Source organism: Dendrobates tinctorius, unplaced genomic scaffold (genome assembly GCF_039654945.1).
Source record: "Dendrobates tinctorius isolate UK_male_01 unplaced genomic scaffold, ASM3965494v1 ptg000161l, whole genome shotgun sequence".
Classification (NCBI taxonomy): Eukaryota; Metazoa; Chordata; class Amphibia; order Anura; family Dendrobatidae; genus Dendrobates; species Dendrobates tinctorius.
The window spans coordinates 1,594,611-1,608,815 of NW_027361828.1; the positions used below are offsets into that span (position 1 = coordinate 1,594,611).

Consider the following 14,205-nt stretch of genomic DNA (forward strand, 5'->3'; position numbering starts at 1 on the left):
AACCTCCTTTTTCCCCATTCAAAATAAGCAATAAAAAACATTCAAATATACACATATTTGGTATCACCGCCTTCAGAATCGCCCAATGTATCAATATATAGAAAGAATTAACCTAATCGCTAAACAGCATAACAGGAAAAAATTCAAAACTCCAGCATTACGTTTTTCTTTTGTCACCGCTACATTGCAGTAAATTGCAATGACTGGCGATCAAAACTTTGTATCTACACCAAAATTGTATCCGCTCCATGCGCAAAAAATAATCCCTCACCCAACCCCAGATCATGAAAAATGGAGATGCTACAGGTCTCAGAAAATGGCGGCTATTTTTTTTTTTAACAAACTTTGGATTTATTTTCACCACTTAAATAAAAAAGAACCTTGACATGTTTGGTGGTTATGAACTCGTAATGACCTGGAGAATCATAATGGCAGGTCAGTTTTAGCATTTAGCAAACATAGTTTGGAATAGCCCTAATTTTTTATTACAATATCACAACATATGGGAATTTTAACCCATTTTCTAGTACATGATATGTTAAACCAATGGTGACGTTCAAAAGTACAACTTGTCCCACAAAAAACAAGCCCTCACATGGCCACATTGACTGAAAAATAAAAAACTTATGGCTCTGGGAAGAAGGGGAGCAAAAAACGAAAACAGAAAAACAGATAATGACATGGGGGTTAAGGGGTTAAACTGCGAATGCAATAAATTTGTGCCTTACTTTATTTACTGCTGGTGCTATGGCATTAATAATTGCATCATAAATGTTTAAACCTCTGCTTACCTAGTGAACACACGACTCGCCATACAATGGCAAAACCTGAGTCATCACTCAAAGATTTTATTACTATGATGACCTTACACCACCTCAGTCTCTTCACATTGTGTCTTTAAGCACAAGAACTATTTATTACAGGCATTCAATAGCCATAGACAAGCCTATGTTGCTTTCAGAGGCAGTTAGCATTTAATCTAAGGATAGCAATTTTTACTCGTTTGGCAGATGTGTTTGTAACCTTGTGTGGCCTTTGGTTGTTGGTGAACTGTGATTCTCAAGTTTCTTCACTAATTGACATAGACACAGTAATATTTGAGGAAAGTCTGTTGGGGAAGAAATTGAATAGACCTGATAGAAGGGCTTCCTATGACCTTGCTATTTTGCTTATTTAGTTGTAAGCTTGGTTTTATGAACCTTTTGTTCCAATTATTGCGCTTTTCTGGACAGAGAGCTCAGATTTTGCTCCTGGGATCTGTTGTAGCCATTCTTCCAACTTAGGGGTTACTGCTCCTATCACCACTGGAATCACTGTTGCCTTCACCTTCCACATCTTCTCCAGTTCCTCTTTGAGGCCCTGGTATTCCTCCAGCTTCCTGATGTTGCTGTCACTTGGCACTGCCACATCTATTATCATTGCTGTCTTCTGATCCTTGTCTACTGTGACAGTGTCTGGTTGGTTAGCCAACACCTGCTTATCCGTCCGGATCTTAAAGTCACACAGGATTTTAGCTCTTTCATTTTCCACCACTTTTTGTGGGGTCTCCCCCACAAAAAATGAATATGTGTGTGTGTGTGTGTGTGTGTGTGTGTATGTTTATGTGTGTGTATGTATGTATATATATTTTTTTTTTTTTTACTTCAATAATCTCCCTGTGAGACTAGAAGCTACAATCATAATATGATTGCTTGTGCTACACATAGCAACGTTGATCTGTGAAAATGAAAAAAATATATATTTTTCACCAAAAATGATTTTTTTTAGCCCCAAATTTTTTTCTTTTGTACAAGGCTTGCAGGAGAAAATGGACCCCAAAATTTGTTGTGATTATGCCGATACCCCATATGTGATAGTAAACTACTTTTAGGCACAGTACAAAGCTCAGAAGGGAAGAAGCCTCCTAGAGTGCAGTTTTTCCTAGAATAGTTTGCGGACTACATATACACAGTCCCTAAGTGCTAGAAGACCAGAATCCCCCCCCCCCCAAGCAACCCTGTTTTCAAAATTATATGCATTTGGGAATTTATCTACAGGTGTAGCGACTATTTTGACTCCACAGGTGTTTTCCAGAAACAAGCAGCAGTGGATGTTTCTGTGTGAAAATTGCAAACTGCCATTGTGGTGCCCAGTATGTGGTAGTGCCCAGCCAGTGCTTCTGGAGACAATGCACCTGTAAATTAGGCAGGCTCTCATCGCTACAGAAATACCAAATATGTGGATGCTAAATCCGGTTTAGGTACACTGTGTGGCTCAGAAGCGAGGGTGCATTTGGATGCGCAGAAATTGCTGAATTTCTTTTGGGTTTCAAGAGCCATTTTGTTTTTCCAGAGTCTTTGTACTACAAGTCATATGGAAGCCTCCTGTATTACTGTTAACAGATGAAGATCCTAGGGGGACTTTTTTTTGTAGATTGAGTTGAAGCTTTTATTGGGAACATTTTACATAACATTTTGGATCACATTTATCCTGCACTCTACGCTGAGCACTTACATCGGGGTTTCCATTTAAATCTCTGAGTGACATGATTCAGATGAAACCTCCAGGGGATAAATTCACTATAATGAGGCAGCAGAGTTACACTTGACTTTGGCCTCTGTTCAGTGGCGTAATTCTTTTCAGAAGTGCACAAAACTGTGGCCAACAGTACTTTTATGCGCGCCTAAAAAAGATGGACGTCAGAGATCAGACAAAGTCCACAGTGCCTCCATCTGCCTCATTATAGGGAATATTCCATGGGGGTTCCATCTGAATCATGTATTTCATAGATTTACATGGAAACCTCAGGGCAAGTGCTTAGTGCAGAGCGCAGGATAAATGTGAGCTGAGCCTTACTGCGATCTTTGGGAGGCAGAATGAAAAGCTGAACAGCAGGTGAAGAATTTATTATATTTTTTACGTCATTCCTTGTGCGGTATAAGTGATTAGATGACTTTATTCTTTTGCTCGGTGCGATTACAGTGATGCCAGCTTTATATTGGGTTTTTATATTTGGCTGTTAGACACTAAAAACTGTTTTTTTTTATATAAATCTAGTTTTTGCCATATTTTGAGAGCTATAATTTTTCCAACAGAGTCATGTTGGACGAGTTGACGTTTTTAGCAGTACCATTTTCGAGCACAGAATAGTTTTTGATTGCTTTCTATTCTGATTTTTGGGAGGCAGAATGAACAAAAAACAGCAATTCAGGAATTGTTTTTGTATTTTTTTATGACTTCCGCGTGTGGCAAAACTGATAAGGCTGCTTTATTCTACAGCTCAGTACGATTACAGCGATCCCACATTTATATTTTTTTATGTTTTGGCGCCTTTACACAATAAAAACTTTTTTATAGAAAAAATTATTATTTTTCCATTGTTTTATTTTGAGAGCTATAACTTTTTTTTTTCCGTTGATGGAGCTGTATGGTGGCTTGTTTTTTGCGAGACAAGACAACGTCTTCAGCAATACAATTTTTATTTACATTCATCTTTTTTATGGCGTTTTATTCCACTCTCTGTTTGGTTCTATGATGAAAAAGCATTAACGCTGAAAGAAGTGGCAGGCTACAGTTTTTTAAAAAGTAGCAGTTTTCCGAATCAGTCAGCCGATGTGCCTGCATAAACATTTTTGAAATCTCATTTGCTTTGCTGGTACTGTAAAACGCAGCTTAAAATTTGAATAAGAAACACAAAAAAAACGAATTGTGTGAACCATAGCCTAACATTCTCCTAAAGCAAGCTTCTAGAATCACAGTTACTCAAAGTGAAATATGGGTTCTTTTATTTTCCCTATGTTGTCGACATTTCATATTTTTACCTCTTGGTTTTTACAATGAAAGTTTAAGCTTGCAGTGATTCTAATCAGGAATGTCTGACTGTGCATATAACTTATGTATTAACAGAAAATGTTTTCTTTTTTCTAACAGCCTTTTGGTAAGAATGTTTCGGAGGCATTCCAACAGTGTAAATTACTCCATGATGACCTTCATAGATCGTAACCGACTTTTTTCCTGGATTCTCATCGATAAATGAATTCTCGAATTGTGTTAATATTTAACATCACCTTAAGGTAATGGTGAGTAATGGTGTTTTTATATGTCATGAAATTTGATCCATATCTGTCCAGATCCCGCTTAATTGTTGTATGTAAATTGCGAAATGAAGGGCTAAAAATATACCTCATCTTCCAGAAAACTCATCTGACATGTAGCAATTTTTCTGCTCATTACAATGATTACAGCATGTAAACAGCATCTGGAAAATGTGAAAGACAACTCTCAATGTTTTGAATAAAAAAAATGCCTCTCTTATTTTGGTAACAGCCTCGGCCTTTTGCTATTGGTCTTTCTGGTATTTTCTCATTTTTCACCTTACCTATGATCAGCTTGATTTATTTATTTGCTATTAATAGACCTTTATTACAGCTGGGTTTGCTTTTTGCACACTCACTATACCTCCATATGGTGCATCTTTATTGTCTCATGTATTGCTGTATACTGCCATTTTTTTATATCTTATCGCACTCCAAAATGTCTTATTGACGTTCGGGTCTGGGACCTCATCGTCATATCTTTTTAATTGTTTTTATATTCACATGTTTTCTGTGTCAGTATTAATAAAGTTGATTTGTATATTTTTATATTGGAGTGTGCACTTTTCATTAGGTAGTCCTTTGTCTCCTCTTGGTTCCATAATTTGAAATAACTAGAATTGACTAGTAGGAAAAGGTTAGTCTGAGCAAGGAAACATCAGCTCCAATCTTAGCTTAGATGACCCCGTATGCATGATTATGTTTTTGGTTCCCCTCATCAACCAGGTAAAAAACGTGTTATGAAGTTTTCCCGTAATCAGTGACCTTATAAATTGTGTTATAGAGAATTCACATATGTTGGTGCTTTAAGGATATAGATCATGGGTGGGGAACCTTTTTCCTGCCATCTGCCATTTGGATATCCTATACCATCACTCGGGGGGCGTAGAAAATTATTGACTTGAAATTTATCCTCCTATATTTGGTTATACATTTATTTATCTTTTCCCTAATGTGACGGCTTGATTTGATGGCTTAATTAATTATTTTGCTACTTGCAGCGACTCTTCCAGATTTGCGTCGGTCTGGAGTGCAGTCAACTCTTTAAGATGAATTTTGAAAAGAATTTTGCAGCAGTAAGTTCTGAACACAGGTGTATTTTACACTGCTGGTCTCCTCACAGTGGGAAATTCATCACTGCTCATTTATGGAACTCAAGCGGGGGGAGGAGGAGTATGCAGTATATACATCATGTAGGAGACTTAGACCGCTGTATACACATCATTTAGTAGACACTGGGGCTGTGGCATGTGGATCCCAGGAGATGCCGGGGGGGCGTCTAGTTCATGGGAGATGCCATGAACTAAAGTATTGGGCTTTGAAATTTAACATGTCAGATTTTTTTCCTCCTTGGTACCATCTATCGGGGAAGTGTTGCACTCTTTTTAACTTTATTTTGACAGAATTCTAAGGATGTAACTATGAGTTATGTACCAGCAGTTAAGAAATTAAGCTTTAAAAAAGTATGATTTGTCGCAATGACAACACATTGTCCTCGATTCAAGACCGGCGTTATGTGCGCCGGTCTTGAAGAGAGGGCATGCTGGAGTTAGACACTCCTGATTTATTAAGAGGCATAAGCCACTTAGTCAAAGCTGGGTGAACATGGAGCAAGAATGTCAAAAGCCGTAAAATTTTAGCGCAGCCTGGTGTTGAGCCAAAATTTTATGACTTTTCAAAAGTTTCTGATAAAATTCTGGGCATAATGTCAATTGATGAATCTGGCACCTAATTTATGCTGCCCATAGCGCAAAATAGGGTCTTACCCGATAGTAATTACTAAAAATGGTATCAATAATATATGCTGACCTGATCCCAGGTTGTATGGCTGCTGCAGTTTCTACCAGGTGATGAAGAAACATCAAAAGCTGGAGATAATGTAAAAAAATTTTTTTTTTTACAAATTTTACACGCATTTCAAAGTGTAGCCCACTTATTCTTCAGGAAACAAAAACCATGTCGCATGGTGGTGCTACCTATTATGTCTTTTTTGCTTTATTACTAAAGTTGCATTATTAGTGGGAAAGTGGGATTTCGGAATTTTTGTGCTTTTTTTTTTTTTTTACACATATATTTTACTTTCTTCACTTTACTTTTTCACTAAGCCCACTGTGGGACTTGCATATTTTTCACTTTGATCTCTGGGCTCATATACTGCAGTACTTGTGTACCCCAATCCATGAGACTTGTCAGTGAGTCACTACCTATGCCTGTAAGACCCAGCTTATAGCTGGATCTCACACGCCATCGTACCTTGAACCCATCAGATGATCTCAAGGTACCATGGTAACAATCAGCAATTACGATCCTGTTTTTTAACCCCATTTTAACCACTTAGATACCGCTGTCGTGATTTACAGCTGTATTTAAGGAGTTAATCGACCCCGATCGGCTCTAAAACCAACTGGGACCGATACCACAGGGTGTTACCTGTCACATACATCTGTCAACCGCAGGAATTTCGGCTGGAGGAATTTCGGAATAAGGTCCCTTAACAGTCACCGTTATGTGTATCGATGGTCATTAAGGGGTTAAAAGTAAAATACAATAATTACATTTCATTGATAAAATATCTAACAAATTAACGACTTGCAAGAAAAAAAATATTTAAATGAATTCAATTCAAGCAAATGTTTTTATATTCAGTAACTGACATAGCGCAAAAATGCAACATATCATGAATTAAATAAAAAAAGATGCCAAATTTAAAACGTTGTGGCTGATGGAATGCAAAGATGCAAAAAACTCACTGTGAGTTGCTATAAAAGCCGTGCGCCTGTTCATGTAAACATTACCGCAGTGGTCTGTGTACATGTCGGCCTCGGCCCCCTTCTCAGCCTCCGGAAATCTGTGCATGGCTTTCCATGCCCTGTCTGTCTTTGTTCTTTACTTCAGCATACATAAGACTGTGACACTTCTAGGGAGAGGCTTTTCTTTGTTTTGGATCAGTGTCCTGATCATTACACAGGCTGATGGGGTCAGTGGGGTGACCATACATACTGTATACTGAGCACTCCTTCACCTTATACATTCATTATCGTTCAATTCTGTGGGAAAATCCCATGTTTAATAACAGTAAGGATTGATTTGCTTTTCCAGAAGCAAAGTAGTGTGCTTTTTAGGGCATGAGAAAAAATATTCTTATTTTAAAAGTATTCTGTATCTATTTCCACATTAATACATCTTCTAACAAGCCAAAGGGCTTCATTTGTTCATAACATTGTATGAAATGTATTTTTAAGGTCGCTAAAAATAAGTAAATGCTATCCACCTTATTGTTTCTCGGTCATGTACGGTATGTACTTTGTCGATATAATATCTTTTTATGGACAAAGCCATCTCGGGGGCCCTTTACATTTCTAATACTGCCTTTTGTTTAAAATTACTCCAAATACGGTAAAAAGAGTATAAAAGGTATAAAACTATCATGAATATTCCATCATATATTTTTTTTTCAAATGTCCTATGAATTTTATGAATAAAAATTTAGAATCAAAACCAAAATTTGCAAGAGGGGTTATTTGCACATTTCATTCTAAGGGCAAAGACGTTTACCAATCATAACCTCTGGCATGTCTCTAAAATGTATCATCATTTTGCTGAAGTTCTTGGTATTGCACATTGTATGTATTTTACAAAGGTGGACTCTAGTATATTATAGGTATTTACTCAGAAGAGAAGAACATCTTCCAAAAAGACACTGGTCATTTATGTTTACAGAATGGTCCACTCATTACTTAAAGGGAACCTGTCACCCTGATTTCCCTGTATAAATTACCGTATATTCACCACCTTCCAGTCGTTTTTTGCAGCATTCTCATAATCTCTTCATAAGAGCCCAGCTTTGGTGCATACCTGAGAAAACAGCATTGTTAATTGTACAGCGTCATATGCTAGTTGGCACCTGACAGTCCAATGGGTGTATCCGGCCAGTGTTGAGTGCCTCTACCCCCACAAACACAGTCCTCCTGACTTGATTGACATTGCTGATGTGATTCCTACAGCCCATTATGCAGGTCTTGTTACCTACTTGCAGGCATGAGAGTTGAACAGCCTTTGTGAATGGTATTGGAGGCGGCAGTCTTATTAATCAAAGCAAGGAGGATGGCAAATGCAGGGACATTGGAGCTACCGAGCATGGTCTAGAAACACCCATCAGACCACACCGTGCCGATTCGTATAAGTAGCAGAATAATTTTAAAAGATATTTTCTTAGGTATTGGGTTACAGAAGTTGTATCAAAGGGACCTGTCACCTATTTCATGCTGCTCAAACCACAGGCAGCATGAATCAAATCCTTGTTATATGATTGCAGCCTGGTATATTTTTCTCTTAAACGCTGTGGCATTTCAGAGAGGTTGTTTAAAGATGCGGCTCTTCTCGGCACCACCCGGGTAATTGACATGTCTCTCCCTCGTATGTACATGTGCAGACATATCAATCACCTGCAGCAGCACTGGGAAACCAGACTAGTTCCGCTACACCACTAGCCAACTTTGCTGTGATTGACCTGTCTTTCCCCATGTTCTCCCAAGGGAGGGAACTGGTCTCTGACTTTGGACTATGGTCTCCCGTCATATCTTCACACTATATTTTCTTTAAAATCCCACAGCGTTTCTCAGATAAAACCTGAATGCAATTTGATTCATGCTAAAAAAGATGGTGGATATAATTTATAAAGGGAAAGTGTATTGCCAGATTCACTTTAAAAATATCTTTAATAATTAAAATTTAAAAGTAGATTATAGAAATGTAGCACGAGAGCATTTAAAAAAGTTAACATTTATATTTTCTCTTTGTTTCCACTTTCAGCTTTGCAAGTAATTATGATCTTACTGAAATTCAATCTGGGAAACTTATATTAAAGGAACTGAAAGCCCTTAAAGAAGCAAGTATCATTTAGTTACATTCACTTCAACATTGTTTTTATTTACTTAGATTTATGTGTTTGTTGCTAATGCTGCACAGATTGCTGATAATATCCTTTCTTTAGATGTCAGATGTCAGCATGGCACTGTATAACTGAAAATGATATAATTGAGAAACAAATATTGGATAACCCTCCACCATACCCACTGAGTACTCAGGCAATCTGACACATGTGCAAAAGAAAGAAAGGAAACATGCACAAATACAGGGATGACCATAAATTAGTAATGCTTTATTAATATACAATAAACCAGAAACATGAACATTAAAAATACCAACAACTTGATTGCCCGTAATGGGGCTAAGTCTTGATGCTCCCCCTCTACCTAAATAAACAAGCCAAATAAATATACCGATAGAGTAAACAATTCAGCACCAAATATGGGGATACATACCAAAAATTCAGCCTGCTAAAGTGCAACCATATAGTAAGTAGCAACCCAACAATAAATGGAAGAACCTCTAATACTCTCACCCACAAGAAATACAATCAATATATGTATAATATAGCCCAGCAAAGAGAAAAGATAACCAAAATGGTATCAAACAAGGTTAGCTCACATGAGAGCGCCTTCTAGTCTCTTGGGAACTCAAGTGATGTAATTGTATTACCTCAGTGGAACAGGCTTAAAGGGGTTGTCCGGGCTTTTCACATAATCTCAGTACATATCTGTGCTGCAGAATTATGACAATTAGCAGTTTACTTTCTGTCACTAGTTTGCACGGTTTTCTAGATATTCTGAACAGAACGTCCAAGGGGGGGGGGTGTTATGGCATTGAAATGAGGACTAGTCGTAACCTCCTACTCTACTCCAAACATGCCCTCTATAGCAACAACCCCACCCTCCATAGCTACAGGCCCTCCCCGTCCACATGAAGCAGCCCACATCACACAGTAACAAATTCTTCCCCTCCAGCAGCCTCACTGCAGAGAGCTGCTCCTCACCCAGACACACACTGAACAGTGATCTATGGAAAGTGAAATTAGTGATGAGGAGGGAAAATCGTCCTGTGTTCTGGGCCACTCCATGATTACAATACATAACTCATTATCAGTGATTCCTTCCCTCACTGTCCCTGGCCCAGGCTGCTTGCAGCAGTGAGAACAGATTGTGTGATGGCCAGTGATGGGGGTCTGCAGCTTCTAATCTGCACAGGGGATGGCAGTCACTGATGTAATCTGTTGTGTGACAAAGCCTCTGCTGTGTGAATGAGACAGCTCTGTGTCACTGATGTCTTCACACAGCAGCAGATTTGGTGCAGTCTATGTGTCTCTAATGACACAAATACTGATGGGAGCAGCCTGTCCCAGAATAAAGGACGATTCTTCATGTGGACGGGGAGGGCCTGTAGCTATGGAGGGTGGGGTTGTTGCTATAGAGGGCATGTTTGGAGTAGAGTAGGAGGTTACGACTAGTTCTCATTTCAATGCCATAACAACCCCCCCCCCCAGATATGTACTGAGATTATGTGAAAAGCCCGGACAACCCCTTTAATGCCATGGAAGAGGCGTAGAATAAAAAATGGGAGGCACAGTGCCCTCCTTTATTGTTTGTGGAGAAGTCTAATACATGACCACAAATTGACCAGGGAAGATAAGGATTGATTCTGACTGAGGGGCATGTACGTAGGAATAAGATAATTATTAAGAGTTGCACGTCACTTAATGAATTCCCCACGTTTTATCAGTAGTGTGCACCTTACCAGAAATGTTACTCCAGTTAAGGCTTGGAGTAAGATTTCTGGCATAAGAGAAGCTGCTACTTTACATGAATATGAGGGGCAGATGTAGAAACACCCTGACTCGCTCCTGGTTCCTCTCCTTTTGGTAGTTCTACTTGAAACTGGCATGAAAATCCCAAAAGTTGCAACTTTTGTACATAACTCCGCATTGCACAAAAATTTTCAACAGGTCACAGTATTTTCTGGCATAAACACTTTGATGTATTCGCCCTTATGTTTTACTACTTTTGCACAGTTAAACTTCTGCTTTGAAAAAAGAAAATTAAATTTGTTTTTGTGTCACCACACTCTGAGTGCCATAGCCACAGCAACCACTCCATGCCATTGATCACTGTTTCGGTGAAGCTTGTGTGCATAATCCTAGATTATCACATTTTAATTGTCACAGAGGTTTTCTATTTAGAGGTGGAAATGTTTGCTAACAATGAAGATTTTATTACTTGGACATTATCCTTGCTATGACTAGCGGGCACGCACTTGCTGGTTCGACTCTGCCCCATCTTGTGAAAAGTAGCTCACTGTCAGTAGATAATGTAAGTATAGAGCCTGATGTGAACAGGGCCAGCTTTCTCCGCTGTGCTGCATGCTAAATCTAAAGATTCCTATTGTGTCAGAACGGCTGCCGATAGTAAACTAAGTGATACATTGTTGGATTCAGGATCTCAGTGACTGATTCCCTTTAGAAAGCATGTTCTTGCTCATCCAACACAAGGTGAAACTGTTTTTGGTGGACATACAGTACAGACCAAAAGTTTGGACACACCTTCTCATTCAGAGTTTTCTTTATTTTCATGACTATGAAAATTGTAGATTCACTCTGAAGGCATCAAAACTATGAATTAACACATGTGGAATTATATAATTAACAAAAAAGTTTGAAACAACTGAAAATATGTCTTATATTCTAGGTTCTTCATAGTAGCCACCTTTTGCTTTGATTACTGCTTTGCACACTCTTGGCATTCTCTTGATGAGCTTCAAGAGGTAGTCACCGGAAATGGTCTTCCAACAGTCTTGAAGGAGTTCCCAGAGATGCTTAGCACTTGTTGGCCCTTTTGCCTTCACTCTGCGGTCCAGCTCAACCAAAACCATCTCAATTGGGTTCAGGTCTGGTGACTGTGGAGGCCAGGTCATCTGGCGTAGCACCACATCACTCTCCTTCTTGGTCAAATAGCTCTTACACAGCCTGGAGGTGTGTTTGGGGTCATTGTCCTCTTGAAAAATAAATGATGGTCCAACTAAACGCAAACCGGATGGAATATCATGCCACTGCAAGATGCTGTGGTAGCCATGCTGGTTCAGTATGCCTTCAATTTTGAATAAATCCCCAACAGTGTCACCAGCAAAGCACCCCCACACCATCACACCGCCTCCTCCATGCTTCACGGTGGGAAGCAGGCATGTAGAGTCCATCCATTCACCTTTTCTGCGTTGCACAAAGACACGGTGGTTGGAACCAAATTTGGACTCATCAGACCAAACCACAGATTTCCACTGATCTAATGTCCATTCCTTGTGTTCTTTAGCCCAAACAAGTCTCTTCTGCTTGTTGCCTGTCCTTAGCAATGGTTTTCTAGCAGCTATTTTACCATGAAGGCCTGCTGCACAAAGTCTCCTCTTAACAGTTGTTGTAGAAATGTGTCTGCTGCTTGTGGTATTGACTGGTGACTCGGATGAACTTATCCTCCGCAGCAGAGGTAACTCTTGGTCTTCCTTTCCTGGGGCGGTCCTCATGTGAGCCAGTTTCTTTGTAGCGCTTGATGGTTTTTGCCACTGCACTTGGGGACACTTTAAAGTTTTCCCAATTTTTCGGACTGACTGACCTTCATTTCTTAAAGTACTGATGGCCACTCGTTTTTCTTTACTTAGCTGCTTTTTTCTTGCCATAATACAAATTCTAACAGTCTATTCAGTAGGACTATCAGCTGTGTATCCACCAGACTTCTGCACAACACAACTGATGGTCCCAACCCCATTTATAAGGCAAGAAATCCCACTTATTAAACCTGACAGGGCACACCTGTGAAGTGAAAACCTTTTCCGGTGACTACCTCTTGAAGCTCATCAAGAGAATGCCAAGAGTGTGCAAAGCAGTAATCAAAGCAAAAGGTGGCTACAATGAAGAACCTAGAATATAAGACATATTTTCAGTTGTTTCACACTTTTTTGTTAATTATATAATTCCACATGTGTTAATTCATAGTTTTGATGCCTTCAGAGTGAATCTACAATTTTCATAGTCATGAAAATAAAGAAAACTCTTTGAATGAGAAGGTGTGTCCAAACTTTTGGTCTGTACTGTACGTGCAGTGGTCATGCGAACACCTTGGAGGAGGACACAGGCATAGTTTTATTTTCAGATCTACATGTACCTTTGTACAATCTTTTACCATATAGTACTCGCTACTCCAGTTCGCTGCAGCAGTATATACTCTCACATCTTTGTGCAGAGTGTAGTGGTAAAATCCAATTATCAGGAAAGTGAGTATTTTGACAATATCATCATTTTTATGCATATTTCCCAACTCCAAGCTGTTGCAGCAATGCCATATAGGCTGGGGTTAAATACTAGCTCTGCAGGCTTTGATTAGATGCTGCTGGCTAGCCCTGCATATAAACAGGCTAGGTGTTTATCTAAGGAATTTTAGGAGCTGGAATCTCTTTTCTTTTTGTTCGGTTGTATACGTGTTTTCAAACAGTTTTCCTTTCTCCTGCACGCATAGAACCGCACTCACATGACCTGGTTTCAGTTTTTTCACGTACTTCGTTTGATACAGAACCATCAAAAAATTTGTTACATATAATCAAATGGGCCGCTAAAAAATGTGCTGAGAAAAAATATCCTCATTGACTGCCAAAGATTTAAGAAGAATCAAATGTGAAGTGACCAGGAAGCCATTACCCTCCAGTGCTGTCATATTCCAGAACTGCAGCAGCCTCCCTGGAGGCCCAGAAGCACAAAGTGTTCAGTGCTCAGAGACATGGCCAAGACAAGGGAGGCTGAAGCCAGAGCACCACTGGACAAGATACAAAAGTTGAAGGGTCAAGACTGAGGACTGGAAAATTATGATTTTTATGCTCAATCGCATGCAAAAAAGTATTATGCTGGCTGCCAGTAAAGGCCTTAAGGATCAAAGAGTAATGACATGGCCTCTTGACCTCACCTGCTCTAAACCCTATTGAGAACTTGTGGACCCTTCTTAAATTGAAAATTTACGGTGAAGGAAAGCACGACACCAGTCTGAACTTTGTCATGGAGGCTGTGGTGGGTGCTACCCAAAAAGTTGATCGTCAACAGATTAAGAAACTGACATGCTCCAGGGAAGAAAGGCTTTGACTGTTATTGAAAAGAAGACTGATTATATTGGTACCACACTGATATTTGTTTTTAGTTGTTTAGTTATTCTCACTTTAACAGATGAAAATAATTGAGTTGAAAAATTTACATTTTTCATATAGT

General features: G+C 39.1%; 1 protein-coding gene across 3 annotated transcripts in view; it reads left to right on the forward strand.

Moving 5' to 3' along the window:
- The window catches only part of IL15 (interleukin 15), a 105,304-nt gene that overhangs the window by 48,314 nt on the left and 42,785 nt on the right, over positions 1 to 14,205 (forward strand). For all 3 annotated transcript variants that reach the window (XM_073549776.1, XM_073549775.1, XM_073549774.1), the window contains exons 2-3: positions 3,910 to 4,052; positions 8,886 to 8,961. In XM_073549776.1, the coding sequence (XP_073405877.1) occupies positions 4,012 to 4,052; positions 8,886 to 8,961 (117 nt within the window). In that variant the 5' untranslated portion in view covers positions 3,910 to 4,011. The remainder of the gene's footprint in view (positions 1 to 3,909; positions 4,053 to 8,885; positions 8,962 to 14,205) is intronic.